The sequence below is a fragment of the Polyodon spathula genome, chromosome 14 (genome assembly GCF_017654505.1).
Source record: "Polyodon spathula isolate WHYD16114869_AA chromosome 14, ASM1765450v1, whole genome shotgun sequence".
NCBI lineage: Eukaryota > Metazoa > Chordata > Actinopteri > Acipenseriformes > Polyodontidae > Polyodon > Polyodon spathula.
Genome location: NC_054547.1, coordinates 12,085,342 through 12,108,857, shown reverse-complemented (window position 1 = coordinate 12,108,857; position 23,516 = coordinate 12,085,342). Strand labels below are relative to the sequence as shown.

The following is a 23,516-nucleotide window of genomic DNA, read 5'->3' as shown; positions in this document are numbered from 1 at the left end:
GTTCATGACATTTTCTGGGAACACTAATGGGAAAAAAAAAGCTTTGTTAGTAATAATAATAATAAAGTGAGATGTATTTATCACATCTAAACCCTTACAAACTGTTCCATCGAGGGACAAAAGAGTTAGCTGTGGCAGTTCAAGAACAAAACCGCTCCAGGTTTGAAGATGTCATCAACAAGTGAATACTGCATTGATGAACACATCTGACGGGGTAGAAAGATTCAATATGGTACAAATATAAATACAATAATAAATATACAGAGCATCAAAGGAAACGTATCACTATTCTAACACAGTTATTTAAAAAAAAAAAAAAGGTATATAAATGATGGACACTGACGAAATGTTTTTGGTTTCTTTTTAAGCACTCGATCATTTATCCTTGACCATGACACGCTTGAGTGACTATGACTGAAGCATATGCACTTAATGATATGCCCTTAATCATATACACTTAATCACCTAATTAGTGCGACAGATGATTGGACACTAGATATCAGTGATTTCAGCTGTTGAATTGCAAGCTTGAATAAAAGCAATAAAGAAAATCACAGAAAAAAAACAATATGCCACGTCTATCAGGAGAGCAGCGCCTTTGTGCAATCGGCATGCTGGAGGCTAGACTAGGACAGCGTACTGTGGCTTGCCGTCTTGGGTGCTCACAGCCAGCAATTTCAAACCTGGCGAGACGATATAATCACACTCTGTCAATGACCACAAACTTGGAGACCAAGAGGCACAACACTTGCCAAGATCGACAGATCATTTTGCAGCATCTTCGTGATGTCAATAGTTAATCAGCACAATAAAAGCTCACTGCACCTGCACTAAAACAGTGTTTGTCTATTTTCGATAACATCTAGTGAATTTTATCCAAATATAAGTGATACGTTTCTTTTGATGCTCCGTATACAATATGGTAACAGTTAAAAGAGAAGCACATCATAAGACAGTTACAGGCCTTCCCAGTCTGTAGAGCAGTCTGGAAGGATAAAAACAATGTACCATGAAACAATACACAGTAAAATACAGTGACTGGAGATAGAAACACAAGACTTTGATTAATGTAGTCAGCAGCTTCCAGTGTAAGGCTCTTTTATTTAGGCCGCTCTGGCACCCTTTGCAGTAGGCAGTTTTGGCATATTGATTAAAAGACAAAGACTTCTTTGAGATAATGGAAAACAGTGTGCTGTAGTTGCTCACTGCTGAAAATCCATATGGGGAAAGAAAAAAATAAGCAGTTTTTAATCAAGCAAGAAAATGAAGTGGTGCGTCCAGGTGCCAGAGAAGCTCCCACTTTTAACATTGTAAACTTTAATTTCCCCATCAAGCCCCCATTGTAAATGCCAACTTACAATGTAATAGAGCTAAGCTGTACAAAACAGCTTGAATATAGATTCACAACCTTATTTTATGTTTACCACTTAAGGACTGTGTGTTGATCCGGTAAGGTTATGACAAGTTACCTTCAGTAAAATAAAATGAACCTATGTTGACTTGATCAACTTGTCCTGCTCAGGGGCTGATAAACTGAATCAGCACCGTTGAAAACAAAATATGAAAAACAATCAGCTTAACCTGAGAGTGAGAAAAAGAAATGTCTGTTTGACCTGTCTGGTGTGACCATCCTCTTACAGTAAGAAGGTAGTTTAACTTTCATGGCTGTATGGCTGCTATATTTTAACATGCATTCACTATGCTTTTCACGAGTGAAATATGTTGTACTTCTACTATGATAGAACTTTAGAAAGCTTGAGTCAGGGATGTGATCAATTAGTTCACTTGGAACTGGGCAATGACCACCAGGCCTAAGACTAATTTGACCACAAAATAGCCATCATAAAGTCACGTGTTTATATAAGACAACTTAATCTGACCAAACTGTGACATTGCTGCAGCCCTGCTAAGCAACAAGGAAGGGCTGCAAGCAATATATACCCAAACATATTTGGGAGTCTGTATGAGAAGTGACAGCCATTATGAAAGTTATGGTGAGACCTTGAGCAGTGACTCCTCCCTGTGATTTCAGCTGTCTTAATATTCAAGTAGTAATCATCCATCATTCACAGAGGCTGTTTATCACCCTGACTTTAATAAACAGTGTCAGCATCGCCATGCAGTCTGATGAGTGGTGCCAGGCGGTTTTCTATCCTGCAAACAGTGTTTAATATGCAATCACTTACTGATGTGTCAAAATGAAAAATAGTCCTAATGACGCGGCTTGGTGTGTAAAATTGTTGTATGTAAAATGTTGTTTACCCAGAAGGTAGAGAAGAAAAAAGGTTTTGGAGATCTAATTTGAACAGCTGTGAAAAGACATGATGATCTCTATGAAGTTTTGGAGGCAAATAAAGTCAGGGATGAACAATTTGCATAACTTCCCATCACTAAAAGGGCAACGTGGACCCTGTACAGACTTGGAAATCCTTTGTATTTTTTCCTTCTTAAAAATAAAGCACTATTTAGTAAATTCGCATTACCTATGAAATGTACTTTTTATACTGAAAAATACCCCAGAACACAATTAAATTAAACTGAAAAACTAGCAGGAGGTTGTTAACATTTCCAGAAAGAGTTACCAAGCAGATATTTTTTGGGGGAAACCCTGTTGAAAACTAAGGATTAACAAGGAACAAAAACACCTTTCTTCTTTTATTGCTGCTAGCCAGTATGACTGTAGACCAGTTAACTCATATAAAGATCTCACATCTCAAAAGTTGCTGAGGAGTTTCTTTAAAATGAGTTCTAATTTTCTCTGTTCTAGCTGTTTGTCCAAAATCAAAAAACAGCTATTATAATTGGCCCTCTGTAAACCCCATTCAAGTTGATCCTTACAAGGCTTCATAAATAATAATGCGCACATTGAGCACCTCTTAACTCACAACAACCAGAATGGAAAATTATTGTAAGCATATAAACTGAAGACGGCAACCACCAGAGAACAAATTATTTAAGCACTGCAAAGATTTGTTCCTTCCCATCAAAGATATGTGTTGATTGTTGCAAAATCAAAGCATCATTGGAAGGACAGGGTTTTGAGTGCAGACCTCTCGTCAGCATACTGGGTTGAAAATCCCTGTCAAAGACAACCTTTCTTGTTACTTGACAACTGGCTGCTCAAGGCTTTTGATAGCAATGACACAGACTGCTGTGCCAAGGGGCAGAGTTGGCAGATTGTTCAGACTGTTGCTGGGACCTGAAACAACATCTGCACTAACTATAGCCACTGAATTACAACTGGAGTAGGCATTTCAAACTGTGGATTCTTGTGGAAAAGTGGTTAGTGGTGTGCAAGTGCAGGTGATTAAAGAACAAACAGACAGTTGTAATCCAGGTGCAAAGGTTTGTTTTATTTCTTTTATGTCCAGTGCCTGATGGCAAAACAAACAGTAAATAATAATGCTGGTAAGTAATATAGTGGCGTGTATTCCTCCAACTATTGGGAGGACCCCAAGTTCTGATGAATCACTAAACGAAAACTTATATGCAAGTATCAAAAAAATAAGCAAGGAAGGGGGCAACCTAACTATGGGAGACTTTAACTTCCCGAACAAAACTGGGACCACATGACCTCGGACAACAGTTCAGACATGGGAATAATAGTGTTAGTGCAAGATTGTTTCTTATCACAAATGGTAAATGCCCTGACTAGATACAATTCATGATTTGGTATTAACAAATAATGAAGCAGGATACACAACTTGCAGGTAATAGAACCACTAGGAATAAGTGACCATAATATGATAAAGTTTGTGCTAAATAAATCAAGGGCAATATATAAATCGAAGAAAATGGTATACAATTTCAGGAGAGCAGATTACAAAGGAATGCAACAGGAGCTTCTAAACATAGACTGAGATAGAATACTAATGCTCAAGGGTCTCCAACCTTTTTACTATGAAGAGCTACTTCTGATTTGCAAGTCACTCCTCAAAGAACTCCAAGCTAAAAATAAAGAGACTTAATGTGAGACTTGACATGCCATGCTGTCTATACCAGGGTGCTGAGGGTTCTGAATTCTTGGATGGGATTTACAAAACACACGCAAAGGCATAAACACACAATTAATACCCGATTTGCAGGGGCAATGTCTCTGTACGCTTTATCCCTTGATGCATATGTAACTCTGTATAAGTGTATGTAATTCTGGGGCGTTTCTGAACGAAACCGCTAAAATTGGGAGGGGATTATGCAAATGAAGTCTATTAAATCTTCCGTCTAATTTATTAAAGCTGCCGGTAATTGTGGGCCTTGTATTTGCTTGATTATTTTAAGAACTCTGAAAAGCAGGCGTTACGTTGCCGCAGACAGACAGTAGGCTATATACAAGGCAAGGTGATGTGGGAGACTTGTCTGCAGCAAGAAGGAAACGACGTTTTCAAGGACAAAGAAACATTTTATAACATTTTGCAAACAGCTCATTTTTTAACCCTTCTGATTAAGTCAGTTTGTAATTCAAGGTTTATAATACTGGTACCGTATTGTTTTGCAAACTTCAATTTTCAGTTTCATAGCTTACATGATAAAACAGAAAGTCTGCAAAATAATATATAATCCATGTAAAAAAGGTTCTTAGAAGCACCTAAAAAGGTCTCCCCACAGTGGCAAAGCCAGGTTCTAATGAGAGCCTTTACTTCTTAGAGTGTAGGCATTATTAAAAGAACAGTGGAGGGGATTAAGAAAAAATGTAACGATATTCCGAGACGCGCAAAAGAAAAAGTCTCATATACAATGAGGGCTCATTCTCCACCGTTATTTTAGTAATGCCTACAGAATGTATTTTTTGTAATATGGCATTCTGGTATTTAACAATACCGGTTCAGGCAGTATTGTTAAATTTGAGTTTGAAAGAAAACGGTAAAAACATCCAGTCTTTGCGGGGGCTCCATCCGACACAAGCTTTTCGAGCAGTATGTTCTTTCTAGATAAATAGTTAACCTCATTATAGATATTTACCCCTTCTGGTTTTAGCTTTTAATTGCAGTAATGTCAAAAACTATTCTTTCACGCTAAAGTCCTCAAACACCATTTGAAGAAATACAGCCAGCTGAGCACTGTCGCTCGAGTCAACAGATTCATCACACATTGAAAACCACCGACAACAACAGAAATTCTGGTCTTACTGTTCCAGACATCTTCAAATAATGCCCATACTTTCCTTGCTACAGTGTTAGATCCCAGCTGCATGTCAGTTATGGCAGACATTTATTTCTGACTTGTTTTTTAAATCTTTGAATAACGATTCAGCCATGACAGTCACTGCGTCCTTTACCAATGCACCGTCTGTAAATGCTGTCTTGTTTTTTGCTAGAAAGTAAGCAACTTGAACAAAAAGAAACTTCTGTTACAGCATTTGCTTTTTTCTTGTTTCTGTAAAGTCGACTTTAGTTCACTTTTCTTTTTTGACCCAGCGTTTGCTTTTTGCAGGAAATGTTTTTTTAATTTTTATGTACTGTTGCCTAGTGCCTCTCAACATTGTTATTTTTCGCAGATGTACTTAATCAATACTTTGTACAAGTATTTACAAAGGAGGATTTCTGCAATATACCAAGGTTAACAGAATATACACGAACATCATTATCAGAGTTTGTTATAGAAGAGAATGAAGCACTAAGTACTGAGCTAGCAGCACTTAAAATAAAGAATTCCTCAGGGCCCAATGGAATCCTTATAAACCAATATGTTATATATTCAATAAATCTAGAAATAATTGAGCCATCCCACAGGACTGGAAAATTGGCAATGTGGTTCCTACATTTAAAAAAGGAGACACATTTGACCCTGGGAAATACAGACCTATAATTTTAACATAAATCATATGTAAAATCATGGAAACTATAATGACCAAAATGGAGGAATATTTATGTAGTAACAATATTATAGGTGACAGCCAACATGGCTTTAGAAATGGTAGATCTTGTTTAACTAATTTACTAGATTTCTTTCAAGATGTGACTACTAGAGTGGACAAGGATAGTGTGTATGACATAATCTACTTAGAGTTTGACAAAGTACTGTCTGCATGAAAGGCTATATCTAAAGATGAAATCAGTAGGAATAAATGGTAAAGTAGCAGCATGGATTCATTACTGGTTACAAGATAGAAAACAGAGAGTTATAAATAGAGGCAAGGCATCAAACTGGAGTAACGTATCAAGTGAGGTACCACAGGGATCAGTATTGGGGCCATTGCTATTCTTCATCTATATAAATGACTTGGACCAAGACAAAAATCAGTAAACTATGCAAATTTGCAGATGACACAAAACTGGGAGGGGTAGCCAATCAGCAATTTTAATAATACAAAGAGATTTAAAAAAGATTCAAGCTTGGGCTGACACATGGCAGATGAAATTGAATGTGAATAAATGTAAAGTCTTGCACATAGGGCGCAAAAACATTAGAGGCAAGTACAGCAGGAATAGTACCGAAATAGAGGAGGCTATGTATGACGGCCTGAATCTCCACTACGAATATCACCCACAGCTAATGAATGGGGGTGAAGATAGGTATTATATAAAATCTTTTAATTTAATTGTCAAGTGCAGTTATAAATATTGTTCTTTTTTATGCTTTTTTTAATACATCAAAGGTTTGTAATTCTGAGCTTAACTATATTGCCATTTTGAGATGGTTGTATGTCCAAAGAGACAACAACAAAAATGCATCTTAATATCCAAAACCTTCACCAAGCTTTGTCACAGTTAGAATTAAGGTTGATGTAAACCAAGGTAGTTGCTCTGATATTATTGTACTGCATGTGTTGATCGTCTTTGTGTGGGGGTCTGAATTAGTGTACCTTATTGTAACTGCTGGACCCCTTTTAATACAAGATTAGAGTTATCCATAGAATGTATGGTTAACTAAAAAAGGGTGTAGTTTATCAATCCTGGATTAATGCAGTTTTATTAATTCCAATTCCTTTAATTAAAGCTGTAATAGATTTCTTGTAAAGAAAATTAAAGTTGAATATTGAAAGTTAAAGTTGCTCCCATTTCTGTGCTGCATGATGGAGTCCTGATCTTAGGCCTTCAGTTCTATTCCACCAGCTGGAGTGAAAAGCAGGCTCTGTGATGTGAGGGAATGAGAAGTCTCTTTGAGCACAGCCTTATCTTAGCCAGCAATACATTTCAGTGCAGTCGAACGCCAGTATGGTCTCTTCAAAGTTGCTTCTGGGTCAAAGCATCTGTCTCCAAAGCTATCTCACCCTCCCGGATTTCCACACATGATTTCCATTACATGAGAGTAGATGTTAAAACTTCATGCTGATTTGAACTTGGCTCTCGCCAAGATAAGCATCAAATAAGATGTAGCTTTACAGTAAACTAATGTGATCCATTTGCATCTCCATCCATTTGCGTTTCTTTCCATCTGTTGATGTAGATATCCTTCAGCTTATTTTGCCTCCCCAGTGCATCAGCACACACAACGGCTGCGATGCTGGCTACGGGGATCAACCACAGTGTGGTCCCCCAGCGCATCAGCATGACAACTGTCTGGATTGAGCTAAGTAGGGTACATCTCCAGGGTCTTCAAGCAGTCACCTTCTGTCCTCAGTGTTTTGTCGACTAGCCCACAACACCTCAAGAGGGTTCAACAGTGATTCTGGCGTCCCAGCATCACCCCCCTCCGTCCCCCACTCAACTCAGCCCAGCTTACTTACCCGTACATCAGCGTTGCTTTCTTTCGATTGTGCTTGAGATCCCCATCTAGAATCTTACCGTCTCAACCACAGCCAGTTGCTGCTCCTTTCTGATGCTTCAGATAAGTTCTTCACTGCGCAATGCAACTTTTGGGTTGTAGTGTGCCACAAATCCTCGACAACCGACTTCCACTGGGTAAACTCAGACTCTCCGTCCTTGCTGTTCCACTTCAGCAGCTAGTTGAGCATACCGAAGTTTCTTCCTCTCATACGCCTCATCCACAGCATCCTCCCATGGCACTGTTAACTCTACTAGATGAACAAGGCATGCTGATCCAGACCACATTATCTGGTCAAAGGTTAGTGGTGGCTCTTAGGTGGAAAAATAAGCCGTTCACCAACATCTGCCAGCATGTTCCAGTCTCTAGCAGCTTCCAGTTGTCCTGGATGAGGCTTGGTTTTAACATCCTTTCTTGATGGTTGCTCTCCTGGAAGGAGGAATATTGTCATTTGTGTGTAATGTTTTGATGGAACGGGTGGCAACTTATTGGTCAGGTTGTGCTTGTCTTCCAATGCTAAGGCCAAACATCGCAGCACCTGGTCAAATTTACTGTGGCTTTAATTTGAGGCTTTAGGTCAGGGCTGTAAAATAATACTGGCAAATTATGTTAAAGCCTTGAATCTATGTGAAATGAGCACAAATGTGAACCAACCTATATAGGATTGAAGTTCCAGATGTTTAACTGTCCATTCTGGTAAAGCTATTTCTGAATTATAGTCAACTTTTTCTACTGCTACACTCACAGGAGGCACGTTGTAGATTTAGATTTAGTTACTAGCTGATTAAAGTAAAAAAGTAACCTAGGCACGCAGAAGAAATTAATTTTGCAGCAGGAATAACAGTGGGTGATAGTTGGTTTCTAATGTTAACAATTTTATCCTGAAAGAATTTGGCAAATGTATTACACTGGTCAATAGATACGGATGGAGAAGCTTTGCTTGCTGGCTGTAGCATTTGATTTATAGTAGAAAAAAGATACTTTGGGTTGCCATGGCCATTCTCAATCAGCTGGGAATAAAAATAGGCCCTAGTTGATTTTAGGGCATCCTTATAATCACAGTGATGCTGTTTAGAGGCTAGAGAAAAAACAGTTAGGTTAGATTTTCTCCACAAACGCTCCAACTTTCAGCCCTCAGCTTCGATAGATCGTAGTTCGGCTGTGTACCAGGGAGAGGCGCAGGAGAAGGAAACAGAACGTGTTTTTTGGTGGGATAAATAGATCAGGATATCTTTTCATGTGTCATTATACAATTCAACTGCATTCTCCAAGGAGTTAGGCTGAGCCTTACATAGGGAGGAAGGTCTGAATAGCATCAGAGAGTGCAGTGAAATCAACTGATTTTAGATTACAAAATGTAATGATGTGTTTCTTATTAGAAAGAGCTACAGAGATTTCCAAATCCAGTAGCTCAGCTAAATGATCTGAAATGCCAAACTCATATACTTGCAGATTAGAAACTGATAACCCAGCAGAGTTCCCCAGATCAAGTAAAAATCCTGTTATATGAAATAAACAAGGACGTTAATAGGTCAATTAGCTCTGAGAGAAATGTAGTATTCACTTTGGGAGGGTGATATATTAAAACTGAAAACATAGGCAAGGCTGTCCCTATTTTGAATGTTAGGCATTCAAAAGAGCTAAAGCTTGGAGTGGACACCATTTTAATTTTAGCGTCGAGCCGATGAATGACAGCTAGTCCACCACCACGACCTGTAGCACGAGACTGTTCTAAAAAACTAAAACCCTGAGGGGCTGTTTGATTAAGCAGAAAATGATCCTGGGGTCGGTACCATGTTTCAGTCAGACATAAACAATCAATATCATGATCAATGATAAATTCATTTAGAAGCAGAGACTTATTGTTGAGAGATTAAATATTAAAAAAGGGCTATTTTCAAAGGTGGTACAGAGTGTCTAACCGGCTTTAAAGGCTGGAGGGATCTTGGAATGTTGCGTAAACATGATAAATCAACACCATGGCGCTGTTTTAGAGTATTACTATGCCGAGACAAGATAAGATGGTCTACGCAAAATATCCCTGTTTCTTTTATTTATTTTGCACTTATTACTTATCTTACAATAATATGCTCAGTGTGCTTCTCTGTTGTGTTTCTGTGTAGATTGCAACAGTGTTTGCCACTCCTCCTACTTTTGTGTCGTCTGCAAATTTAACAGTTTGCTTATACCTATTCATTAATGTAGATTAGGAATAGCAGAGGACCTAATACTGATCCCTGTGGACTGGTTACCACACTTTCAGGCAGTAGAAACATGTGTATCCCAAAGTTTGAGAATTAATCTTTTGTGCGGGACTTTGTCAAAAGCTTTTGGAAATCTAAATTTCATATGCTTTGCAATTATCCATTATCGATGTTGCATCCTCAAAAAAATCAAGCAAGTTAGTTAGACACGATCTCCCTTTCCTAAAACCATGTTGACTGTCTCCCAGTACCCTGTTACCATATAGGTAATTTTCCATTTTGGCTCTTATTATAGTTTCCATTTGCATATAATAGAAGTCAGGCTTACTGGTCTGTAGTTACCTGGTTCAGTTTTGTTTCCCTTTTTGACATATTAGTCAGGAACACTACTGGACAATGACTGTTCTAAAAAATTAAAAATTGAGGGACCATGACAAACCTACGAAATGTTCCTGGGGTCGTTATCCTGTTTCAGCAAGTACATAAACAGTCATATTTATTATCAATAGACTAAATACTATTTAGGAAGACCAGAAAAAGAATACAAACTTGAGAGATTAAATATCCCGAAAAGGGCACATGTCTTCAGAGGTGCCGTACAAGTGTCCCTAACCGTCTTAGCAAAACATGTTTGTAGGTATTTGGATGTTGGTAAACATGTAAATCAACACCATGATCCGGTTCTAAGTATTACTACGCGAAACTAGATAAGATGGTTACGAGCGTTATATATCCCTTTTACTTTTATGCATTTTGCTTTTTTATTACTTATCTTACAATAATATGCTCAGTGTGCTTCTCTGTTGTGTTTCTGTGTATGTTTAATTGTTCCAATTGGCAAAAGATCCTGGGGTCGGTACCATTTTCAGTCAGACATAAACATTCAATGGTTCACGTCAATGATAACTTTTTAGAAGCAGAGACATTTTTAGATGTTTTTAGGGCTTTTTTTATAACCCTGGTATTGTACAAGAAACACATTGGCAAAAGACACATTTTCATAATGTAATATCATTACTGTGGTTTACTTCTGTTTTTTTATTTTAGATTTACACGCAAGTGAAAACTCACATTTAACACATTGTACAAAGAAAAAAGACCTCACCGTTTTGTTTTTTGTTTATTACAGTCCTCATAACAGAAAATACTAGGATCACAACAAAACAAAATGCTGATCAATATGTTTAACATGTACCTTGCAAGTTGGTTCCGTGTTTGAAAAGCATGAAGCACACCTCCATCTGTATCCCGATTCTGACTCGCTTCCTAATCTCCTTTGGTAAGTGATCCTGTTTTATTATGTTGTTAATCCCTACTCTCCCACACATCACTTGCCATTTTAGAAAATTGCAAGCAAATTCTGGCAACGTGGTAATCGGTGCGAGGCAAAACGCATTATGATCATTATGTCCAATACTTATCAACTATATAATTTATGGAGAACATTGATGTGACTTCAAATTCATGTGCAGCAATGGTCATTCAAATATTCAGATTCTCTGTCACACTAAAGAACTCCACACCACTGTTTTCATGAGAAAAAACTGGAACAAACCACACTCTTCAGTTCCTGTTTGGTAACACACCAACAAAGCTTCACCCTTAGTACTGTACTAAAGCCAGGGATCAGCTAGTCCCCAACTTTATTTCATTGCAATTGGTATTAAGTTAGTACGCAGCTGGGGATGATCCCGAGATAGTACCATATTAGCTAGTAAGCAGCTCTGTACTAACTCTGCAAGTGCGCTGCAACTGGCCCTCTGTGTCTCTCAGTGGATACCCACAAAATAACAGTACACCTCTGCTACAGAGTTGCTCATTTTAAGTTACTGTATCCAATTAAAAAAAAAAAATTGATACCAGTGTGTGGCAAAGTGCCCTGTCCCTGGGCTATTAATTTGTGTTGTATGTTACGTGTAGTCTGTTATTGTTGGTGTATACTCATTGGTACACGGGATATAAATGAGTTTGTGTAACACCAGTGGTTTAAAATGTATATTTGTATTTAGGCACGAGGATTACACAGCACTTCATGTGCAGGTAAAATGTAATAATATATGAGAATGGGGAATTGCACTTTATTAATTCACGTGCAGTTGTACCGAGACTCCAATTGAATAATTGATTAGCAGTTGAGTCTCGGTACAGCTGCATAAAAGCAGCATGTTTTCACTCACTCGGGGTTGTGTGTTCTGTGAGTGGAGAATGGGTGTGGAGAGCAGAAAGTAAAAAAGTCATGTAAATAAATGATTTCAGCTGATCGTGTTTGTCTGTGTAGTTCATTTTGTCTGTCTCTTTGTTTTGGCTAAAGTGCCGTATCCTGTGTTTTGTTTGTCTTACAACCTTTTATTTTCTATTTGTTCATTTATTAAATGCTGAGCACAACACAGTGTCACAGTGATTTTAGGAGTTATCAGGAAAAAGGTTTGACTATTTAAAAAAAAAAGAGAGAATTATTACCATCCTACTTTCATCTGTGCTTTCTGTCAGTTCTTCTTTTCATATTTTCTTAACATCTATAATGTATGACTACCTGATCAACTAAGTTAATAATCAGAACAGTTCTGCTCAAAATAGGCCACCATTTCCCTAATTATAAAACAGTGATAATACTGATACAATGAAGGAAATGTTCACACATGTATAAAATTACTATTTTATTGGCAACAGTAAACATTTAAAGCTTATCTGATGAAACATTGTTGATTTTTTAAAAGGCTAATGAGACGACCAGTTTTGGACTTCCCAGTCAGTAATGGGCCTCTTCAAAAGCCATACTGAGACACTACCTTGTTTGAATCTCATAACAAAATCCCTTCTCAGTCACTTCAGCCCATTTCCCCAGCAGGCAGAGGCTGAATTTTTGCTAATTGGCATCAGATGAAGCAGTTACAGTTCAGTAACCCTGTAGGTCTGGAGAGTGTGAATGAAGCATGACACACAAGGGAATGTGACTGGCAGAGGCTGGACTTGTTTGGGTAGTTTTTGTGCTGCAATGTATTGATGTGATTGTGCACATACCTGCATCTTTTGATTCTGGTAAATTATGTATTAAATATATTCATGTGAAAGTAATAAAGCCACAAATGTCCTCAACCCATGAAAAGTGATTTTGCATTCAGTGGAATCCAGAAACCACTGCTAGCCAGAGTATGAGTGGAGACTTCCAGGTGGGCTCTAACCTCCTGGGTTCGGTAGCTTGGTATCATCTGTTGCTTGGGTTCAAGGTGTAAAAAAAGGCTCTTACAGAGGTAATGCAGGTCACCCAGTGATATTCAGTTACCTGTTCGGTAAGTGGGAAGCATTGGTGAAGCGACATTCTAATTAAGGTCAGGAAGAAAATAAGGGAGTAATACCATGTTTTGCTGTTCTGTTTGCTAATCTGCCACTTACAGCATTCATGCCAAAAGGAACACTAGAAAAGGACGAATTCAGCAGGTTTATAACCTATTTGACAAGCCATCTATTTCCAAGCAATAGTTTTGCCATATTTTGTAATGTTTTTCAGTTATTTCCAGCTACAAAAAAGCTGAGCAATCAAAAAAAAAAAAAAAAAAAAAAAAAAAAAAAAAAAAATATATATATATATATATATATATATATATATATATATATATATATATATATATATATATACACACACACACACACACACATGTTACCACTACTATTGCATCTTCCTTAACTCCTTTACCTTAATGTTGTCAATCTGCAGGAGGCATTGCAGATTGACAACATTTTACTGCTGTTTGATTGTGGACACTGATTGGAGTTTAAAGGGTTAAGGTATAAAGGCAGCACAGTAAAGTAGGTCACTCTTGTGAAGAAGTTGATTTTATGTTAACCGTCCTATTACATATTGTCTAATAAATAAATGGTCTGCTTTTGAACATTGATTGAATACATTGGATATGAATACTGTAATATCACAAGGGAAACTATCCTGAAGTTTTTTCCTAATATTGTCTCGGGATTTCAGGTTTCCTGCAGTACACGGATGATCACATACCCACATTCTGACCAATCAAATGTTTCTGATGGCATAGCACAATGGATTAAAATGTATTTGTAGCAGGTATCTCTCCCAGCTTCCTCTTAGATCTGAAGATTTCCATTTTGACTCATCAGACCAAAGTACTGTCCTCCACTTTTCTACCAATCAAACATTATGTTTTTGGTCAAATTTTAGCTTTTCTTGTTTACTCCCAACCCACAGATAAGATCTTGTTCTGTATCTCTCCTTTGCTGACATGCTTTAATGAGCTGACAGAAAACACATCTTCTTTGCATTTCTTTGGCTAAAATGCTGCTTGAATTCCTTTAATGATGCAGTCTTCAGATTTATTTATTGTGGTTATTGGGAGTCCACCCAGTTTCAAACCGTATTCTGAGAAATTCGTTCTTCAAATTTGAAACCATGATACTGTGCCACCAGGAAAAAGGTTGATTGGTCATATATATATATATATATATATATATATATATATATATATATATATATATATATATATATTATATATATATATATATATATATATATATGTTAATATAACAAATGACGATTATTAATTGTTTACTGCTAATAAAACAACAGGAGCAAGTAAACAGTAGACCGTAAACACTGCCTGTCTGCAGCAGTCTCACTCCCCCTTAACAGGACACACTGCACTGAGAAAAAGCTGCTGACTCTGATATCTTCAGCTCTTGCCCGCAGGCACATCAAGAAAAGCTCCCGCTCATCAATCCACCCAATTCCGGAGCAGCAAACCTATTCACCCCTATATGCTTTTAACATAAAACCAACAACAACAAAGCTTCATCAATCTGCGAACTACAGTTCAATGGCAAGTTTTAAACCGATTAATAATGGATGTGTGCAGTACCTTAGTTGCTGTGGAGTGTGCGTGCGTGTGCTTGTGCATGTGTGTGTGTTATACACAAAGCTGCCTGAAAATGAGGAATCAGAAGGTAAGATGACTTTTCTAAAATCAAGTAAATACAGTTTAACCAATTCCTCACTGCCACCCTCTGAATGACTAGCTACACAGATAGTGGGCTTTAAGATTCTTGGTATCCAATTTAAACCCTAGCTTCATTTTTTATTGCACTTTCCCTTAACTGATGCAGCTCACATTATTCTTTTTTTTTTTTCGATTAATACATTACCACAAGACGAAGTGAAAATGATTCCATACAGGCCGAGTACAAAATCAATACAAACTGTGTACAAACAGATGAATATGTCAGCTGATACCTTCAATTCTGGTTTCCAGGTTTCAATGACAGCCAAAGCCATTGTAATGCAGATTCTCCAAATGGAAATCACGGGAGGTATAAACAAGTGAAACTTAATAATATTTCTGGTCCAACTTGCAGAAAATAAGCTTGTGAAATTACATACAAGCTATTTATTAGCTGTGAAGAGTCTTTTTCTATTTTGTGTAGCTACAGATAGATGCTGGTGGTAAATCTCTATAGACTTGTGTTTTACAATAATGTTCTTGAGACAGCCTCTTATTTTTCAGTGTTGGGAGTTACTACAAATTTTACAGGGATAAGAAAGGTATTTATATTATTATAACGTTTACACTTTTACCAATGCACTAAAGGCTTTACAAACATAAGAATAAAAAAGCAGTTGGATAAATAATATAATAATATACCAGCAACTACAGTAAGCTGAATAGAGGTGACTTGGAATGTCACAGTCAGGGGAAATGGTTCCACATCTCAGTCTGCAAATCCCCCCAGATCTCTTTTTACTTGCATGCTTCACTGCCCTGGGTAATGTGCATTATCAACCTTGTACAACCCCTTCAGTGGCTGTGTGCACAATTCTGCAACATGCTTGTATACAGGCAGTGAGTGCTCTGTGTTTTGTATTTTGTATGGAATGAGAGCTCTTCTGATAAAGTAATTTCTATGCCCTAAAGAGCACTGGCTATACTGATTCACAGTGACAGTGAGATTATTAGATGCAGATCCTACCACAAAATGACATCACTGTACCCAGTTTAGCCATTCAGTTCCAGATAACTGACACACCCGGGACCATTACTGCTTACGTTCTATGATGTATTTAGATTGTGTTTTAAGATCAAATACAAATCAATCATTGGTACTGTAAATGCTACAGGGAAAACTACCAAATAATGCCACAGTAATAAGCCTGAAACTATATCCTCAGGAAATTGAAAGCAGCCTCTCTACCTCTAAAGATTCTGTAACATAAAAAATAAAAACTTGTTTTTAATGGTACATCCTTTTGTATTAATTGTGAAACTCTCCCAATTGTCAAAACACAACCGGGGTGGATGGACGGACAAATAGGAAGACAGAAAGGCAGAGAGAGACAGACAGACAAACAGACATACAAATGTGCTGAAGACATGCAAAGCTGAGGTCAGTCAGGAGAAGACAGTGTGTCCTATGTGAGGTGAGAGAGACACAGACGGAGATAACTGAGCATTTGATAAGAACACAGCCAGGTCAGTCATACACAGTGTGAAGAGGTAGGAAGATTATTTTAAAAAGAGTGGAAAGCCATTGCTCACTGAAACAATATTGGAACTGTAAAGTGTACAGTTAATACAACAACAACACAATAATAATAATAATAATAATAATAATAAATAATAATAATAATAATAATAATAATAATAATAATCTAAGAGACTGTTTCACAGATGTAATGGAGGACTTCATTAGGATTTAGTAGCAAATCCTGTCTCCGTGGGGAATTGCAAAACTAACAAGTAATGTCATTAATGAGGAGTCTGAATTGCAATCGCTTGCTCTATACAAGATGCAGTCAGGCTAATCAATCGATTACAGATCACAATAAGGATGGAGGGTGCCTTTCACAATGCAAACTTGACCAACGTGACAAACTGATCAAATGTTCACAATCTGACTTGCAATGAATTGTTACACAATAACAAAACAAAATCACGTCATTGTGCTGGAGGACTGCAAAACTATGCAAGGTCAATACAATGCTGCAATATGCTGCAACCTAGTGCTTTTGAAAAACTTGATGACGACCCTGTCACAATTTTCCAACATAACAAAGACAGAGAGAATCAGTCTATTGTGGTGACCTAATAGGCCTGTCTTAGATTCTGATAAAGTTATACAGTATTCCACAGTGAAATTATAAGCTGAAAATATCTATTGAGCTCTGTCTAACAGGCTTAACGAGAAATGAAGATGACCAGACTGAACGCTTCATCAAACAGCAATCAGTAATTTCAGTAATTATTACTACTTTGACAAAACATTTGGTATTGCAATGAGTCTGACAAAGAGGTTGAAGAATGTAAAATGAATAATGTAGATTGCCTTATGGATGGTCTTAAATAAAGAACAAAGTGTGTCCGTAATATTTGACAGATGCAGAAAGAATATCTCAATTAAATCCCAGCTACAAAAAAACTGAATTTACAATACATTTTCATAACCAATAAAGTTTGACAGTGAACCCTTGGTCGCTGGATTAAAGCCATAATTGTTTCCAGTTTTAAAATATCATGTGTGCTATTTTTTTTTAAACAATGCAAATGGAAAACATGTCCATCTAAAATTACATATGTGAAGTACTTGCATTTATTGTTCATTGATGCAACTAAATAGCCCAAAGTCGCTTGAGTTTTGAAGTATGACTAGCAAAAGTCAGTTTAGGCAATTATTGTGAATATGATTCACATAATATTTCTTTCAGTCTACATCTCCTTTCCTATGGACATATATAATTTAGGTAAAAAAAAACTGCACCAAATTCCTCAAGGCAACATCAGAATCTATTCCATTCTAGAATGGTTCACACCAACTCCAACCTGATTCACACTTCATTCTAGAATTCTACAGAAGGCTTGAACCATTCCAGCATGGGTTGACCTGCTTAGGAATTTTCATGACATTATGAGCCACTAGTAACAACAGGCATATTATAAATACCTTTGTCAATCTATCCACCAGACAGTGTAAAATAATATAAATAATTACAAGAGGTACAATGTGTCAGAAATGCACTTGTTTTTGTTCTACTTTAAACCAAACCATAAATAGAACAGTTAGTAGTAGTATATTTGATAATTTAGACAAAAACAAATTATTTCCAGGGTTCTTACAGAGGCTGTACAATGTTGAATCGTGTGCTCGTTTCGAGAAAGTGGTTATATCACAATTGGTTGATGGATCTTTTCCAGAATTGTTCAGATTATCAGTTTATGCTTAAACTAAACAAAGGAGGTCGTTCTTCATCCGGATGACGCAGTAAAATGTGAGCAGCAGTCGAGTAACAACTAGGTATGCGAAGGATAATTCACTTTTCTTCCTTTTCTGACGAAAGACAGTAAATTACATGATGTGAGTCTTCTACATAAATAATAAAAACAATCCACAAACCCATCGACTAACCTCTAGAACACTTACAATTAACTTTAATAAATGACATTATCCAGCAAACAATAGTGTCCTTTTTTTATCTATGTGTGAATTACCTAAATTGATATGCGCACTACGCGTGTAAACAAAGGCAAGTCGCTTATCAATAATATGCACCAATCACCTGATAATACAAACTCCCAATTTCTAAACCAGTAAGCAATTTCAGCACCACTAGTACTGGACAGCGATCGACGGTAACGACCCGGATTTAGAAATAAGCAGCAAGGAAATTAAATCAGATATGCGCTGTACAATATGTTAACTTAATACTATGCCGTTGTTTTATTTTCTTCTCTTTAATTTCTTAGCTAAATCTCACATTAGAGCAGCATCCACCCAACAGATGTGGACCCCAGCCAGCAAGTAACATTAAAGCATCCTTCCCAACAAAATATTAAACTTAAAAACCTACCGAACATATGGATGTGCCCCTTGGTGATGGGGTTAAAACTGCCACAGGATAGAAGGATAACGTGCGTCTTCGTGGTTTCGGTCATGATTAGGCTTAGTTTCTTTATTCCAAGCACTGTTTTTATCCCCTCAGTATTTGTGTGCTCTGTGTGTCTGCAATAGAGGAAGGCGAGGTTCAGACCTGCTGCACTACCCGATTCTACCGTCATATACGCAATACGTCACTCCCTTAGCCATCTTTAAAGGTACAGAACAGGAACAATGGATTTGATATTTGTGTAGGATGACAAATAATTCTAATATATATTTTTAAATAAATAAATAAATAAATCGGAACACCCCCCCCACTCCTCCCCACGATTCTGCCACGTTAAAATTGTTTATGTGTAAATGTTAGCAATATGTTAGAAATCTGAATTAATCCATTTGAGCCATGTGCATTAAAGTGGCAAATGATTCTTGTTACAACACTGTTGTATGCTTTCACATAAATTATGTTATTGTGAGATGATTATGATTTGGAATAGCTTGAACTTGGTGTAATGAATAAATTACAGTACTACATTATCAAGTGCATTATGAAGAAATGAAGAATCATTAGAGAGGATTACCCTATCACCCCTGAATGATTCACACATTATGTGTGTATATATATATATATATATATATATATATATATATATATATATATATATATATATATATATATATATATATATATATACAGTACTGTGCAAAAGTTTTAGGCAGGTGTGAAAAAATGCTGTAAAGTAAGAATGCTTTCAAAAATAGACATGTTACTAGATTATACTTATCAATTAACTAAATGCAAAGTGAGTGAACAGAAGAAAAATCTAAATCAAATCCATATTTGGTATGACCACCCTTTGCCTTCAAAACAGCATCAATTCTTCCAGGTACACTTGCACAAAGTCAGGGATTTTGTAGGCATATAGTCAGGTGTATGATTAAACAATTATACCAAACAGGTGCTAATGATCATCAATTCAATATGTAGGTTGAAACACAATCATTAACTGAAACAGAAACAGCTGTGTAGGAGGAATAAAACTGGGTGAGGAACAGCCAAACTCAGCTAACAAGGTGAGGTTGCTGAAGACAGTTTACTGTCAAAAGTCTTACACCATGGCAAGACTGAGCAGAGCAACAAGACACAACGTAGTTATACTGCATCAGCAAGGTCTCTCCCAGGAAGAAATTTCAAGGCAGACAGGGGTTTCCAGATGTGCTGTCCAAGCTCTTTTGAAGAAGCACAAAGAAACGGACCATAGACGCAGTGGTCAGCCAAGGAAACTTACTGCAGCAGATGAAAGACACATCATGCTTACTTCCCTTAGCAATCAAAAGATGTCCAGCAGTGCCATCAGCTCAGAATTGGCAGAAAACAGTGGGACCCTGGTACACCCATCTATTGTCCGGAAAAGTCTGGTCAGAAGTGGCCTTCATGGAAGACTTGCGGCCAAAAAGTCATACCTCCGACGTGGAAACAAGGCCAAGCGACTCAACTATGCACGAAAACACAGGAACTGTGGTGCAGAAAAATGGCAGCAAGTGCTCTGGACTGATGAGTCAAAATTTGAAATATTTGGCTGTAGCAGAAGGCAGTTTGTTCGCCAAAGAGCTGGAGAGCAGTAAACGAATGAATGTCTGCAGGCAACAGTGAAGCATGGTTGAGGTTCCTTGCAAGTTTGGGGCTGCATTTCTACAAATGGAGTTGGGGATTTGGTCAGAATTAATGGTCTCCTCAATGCTGAGAAGTACAGGCAGATACTTATCCATCATGCAAAACCATCAGGGAGGCATCTGACTGGGCCCAAATTTATTCTGCAGCATGACAACGAATCCAAAAATACAGCGAAAGCTGTGTGCAAGTGTACCTAGAAGAATTGCTGCTGTTTTGAAGGCAAAGGGTGGTCACACCAAATATTGATTTGATGTAGATTTTTCTTCTGTTCACTCACTTTGCATTTTGTTAATTGATAAATATAATCTATTAACATCTCTATTTTTGAAAGCATTCTTACTTTACAGCATTTTTTTCACACCTGCCTAAAACTTTTGCACAGTATATATATATATATATATATATATATATATATATTATATATCTATATTATATATATATATAGATATAATACAGCAAGTTAAGTTAAATGAAATTCACAGAGTACTTCAGATAAGTTTGGAGATTGTAAATGGTCCCATAACTTGTGCTGTCATGCTTAGAGAAGGACTTGAGTGACTAGATACATTTGAACAATTGCAACAATTGGCTTCTGGCTACAGATACTTCAGTCTTCACTCTACTCTTTCAAAAATGTAATCTGCCCTATTGCATCCCTCTTAGCAGCTTGTCAAACCCAAAGAAGTCTAACCAATGTCATGAGTGAGGGAATAAGAAGGAAAGCAACAGGTCACTGACATGACTGTATAACAAACATAACTTTTGCTATTTAACTATCTTCTTGTTTTTGGCCATGTGTGACGGATAGATGAGTTCTGGTGACGAATCTTCCTCCCGACCTGTGAGGGCGCTAAAGAACGAGAGGAGAAGTATCTGGAAGGGCTGGCCTGACAGTTCGTTTCCGGGTCAGGGAAGTGGGTCAGCCTGGAAAGAAGCGCGACTCTGTTGTAAGACCGTATTGATTTGAAAGGTAAACGAGAGGCAGCTGCAAGTAATAAGGCAGCTGCAACCGTTTACCTAGCTATCATGCGGGACTACATATAGGGGCCAGGGTAACGCTGATCTTTTCCTTCGTTTGGGTAAAACGCTGGAGAGACAGAAGGATCGAGAGAGGAGCTCTCATTAAAAGAAAAGAAAGAGTGTTGTTTGTGTCTGTGTAAATATCTGTGTTTTTACCACTAGACAGCTAAACGCACAAATCCGGAGCTGTCGTGAGGGTCAGCACAAACCGGATCACCAATGCACCAACCGTCACGAATTACCCGTGTCTTCACCACCGCACACGCACGTCTGCACTCACCCAGGACTGGTGACCGTGTGTTTGTTTTGTTCGGGACAGTGCCCTGTTATTTCTATACCCGGGTTTTACACATTGTTGTGTATAGCCGGGGATTTATTATTTGACGGTCACCAGACCTGGATTACAAATAAAAGCACTTTATTTCACTGAATCACCGTTGTCTGTTCATCACTCCTGCACAGCATCACAGCGACATCTGTTCCCCTTACCAACCACTTTGCCACACCATGTTATTGCCATATTAAATGATTATGTGTGAACATGTTGTACTTTTGTCAGTACATAAAAACTGCCAATAAAACTGTATAATTTATTAAGGCATATCACTAATATCGGTTGGTAACACACACCAGCACTATCCAAATGGTACAATTATTAAATGAAACATCATTAGATTAACAGTATGTGGGTTTGATTCCTAGCTGTCTCTAATTTTGCCTCAACAAAGGTATCAAATATAATTAGCTGAAGAAGAGTCCTTCCTGTGTGGATTTATTTCTTTCAACTGGTGTTTTACTTGCTTTCAACTTGGGCTACAGCTAGCATAGGTGGTTGCCATTTTGACCTATTGAGAAACAGCTTTTTGAGAAACTGTCTGATAAAGCTGTTACTGCTTTTAACACTTGTACATTAAAGGGCCTGAAAAGGAAAACAGTAATAATGTATTGTACTATAAGGCTATAACCATATACAATGAATAATACCTGATGAATTGAAAACAAATATTATACAATATTCTGTATGCAATATAATACACTTGCCAATTGAGATATTATATTCTCTGTCTTGTCATGTAGGCAGAATGGGCTTGTATTTTCTTAGTTCATTGTATATATAATCGCCTTCATTTCACTTCCAGTTTCTCTCACTCAATCATTGGGCATTTCCATTAAAACAAATTCCACAAAACATCTACAAGAAACATATAATACAGTATCCTTTCAACTCTCCTCACCCCAATATAAAAAGACAATTCCATTTATTGTAAGTCTACGAAAGCAGTCGACAACATGGATTCCAAAGGCACACGTAATACCAGGTAAATTCTGTTACAACTAATGCAGTAGCCCTGTTTTCCCAACAGATGGTGCTCCATCACATCAGCAGTGGATAGCATTTTGAAAAGAGTTTACAGAGGAATGCAAGAATCTGAAGGCATGAGAATCTGAAGACATGTGCAAAAGGCTCCAGCCAGTTCGTCCTGCAACTGCTCTAGATCCCCCTCGAGGGGTAGGAAGAAAGCGAGGAATGCAGATCAGACGAGGGACATTGCTGAGTTAAAGGGTCAGATCACCCAAATACTCAAGCTATTAAGCAGGCAGCAGGCTCCCCCTTGCCTTAGAGCCTGGGGTTCCAGCGCCCTCGAGCTTGGTTCGGGTGCTTATGGAGCAAACCACCAACTTCCTCCAGGTCCCCTGGAAGGCAGTCTCCGAACAGTGCAGGTCTGTATTCAGACCAGCACAGACTTCGACCCTCCAGCCCCTTCCAGTGTTCCTGGACTTTCTGGAGGAGTTCAAATCCTCCTAACAACACCCGACCTCAGTGCTCAGTGTATCCAAGAGCACGGCTACACTTTCCTCCATGGAAGGTGCAGAGGCAATAAGGCTGGCACAGTTCCCTCTGGTGGACTCCACCATAGCGGCCCTAATACGAGCCCCCTCAGTAGGAGGTCTGTCCAAGGATCCTGTATGCCCTAACGACCAATGTAGGATCAGGAAGCCCACCTGAAAAAGGCTTACGCAGC

At 37.8% G+C, this 23,516-nt stretch overlaps 1 protein-coding gene across 1 annotated transcript in view; it reads right to left on the bottom strand.

Moving 5' to 3' along the window:
• Nucleotides 1-19,015, bottom strand: part of LOC121327371 (nicotinamide/nicotinic acid mononucleotide adenylyltransferase 2-like) — a 55,591-nt gene extending 36,576 nt beyond the window's left edge. Inside the window, exon 1 of the mRNA XM_041271352.1 lies at nt 18,769-19,015. Coding sequence (XP_041127286.1) covers nt 18,769-18,976 — 208 coding nt within the window. The 5' untranslated portion in view covers nt 18,977-19,015. The remainder of the gene's footprint in view (nt 1-18,768) is intronic.
• Between the last annotated feature and the right edge of the window lie 4,501 nt (nt 19,016-23,516).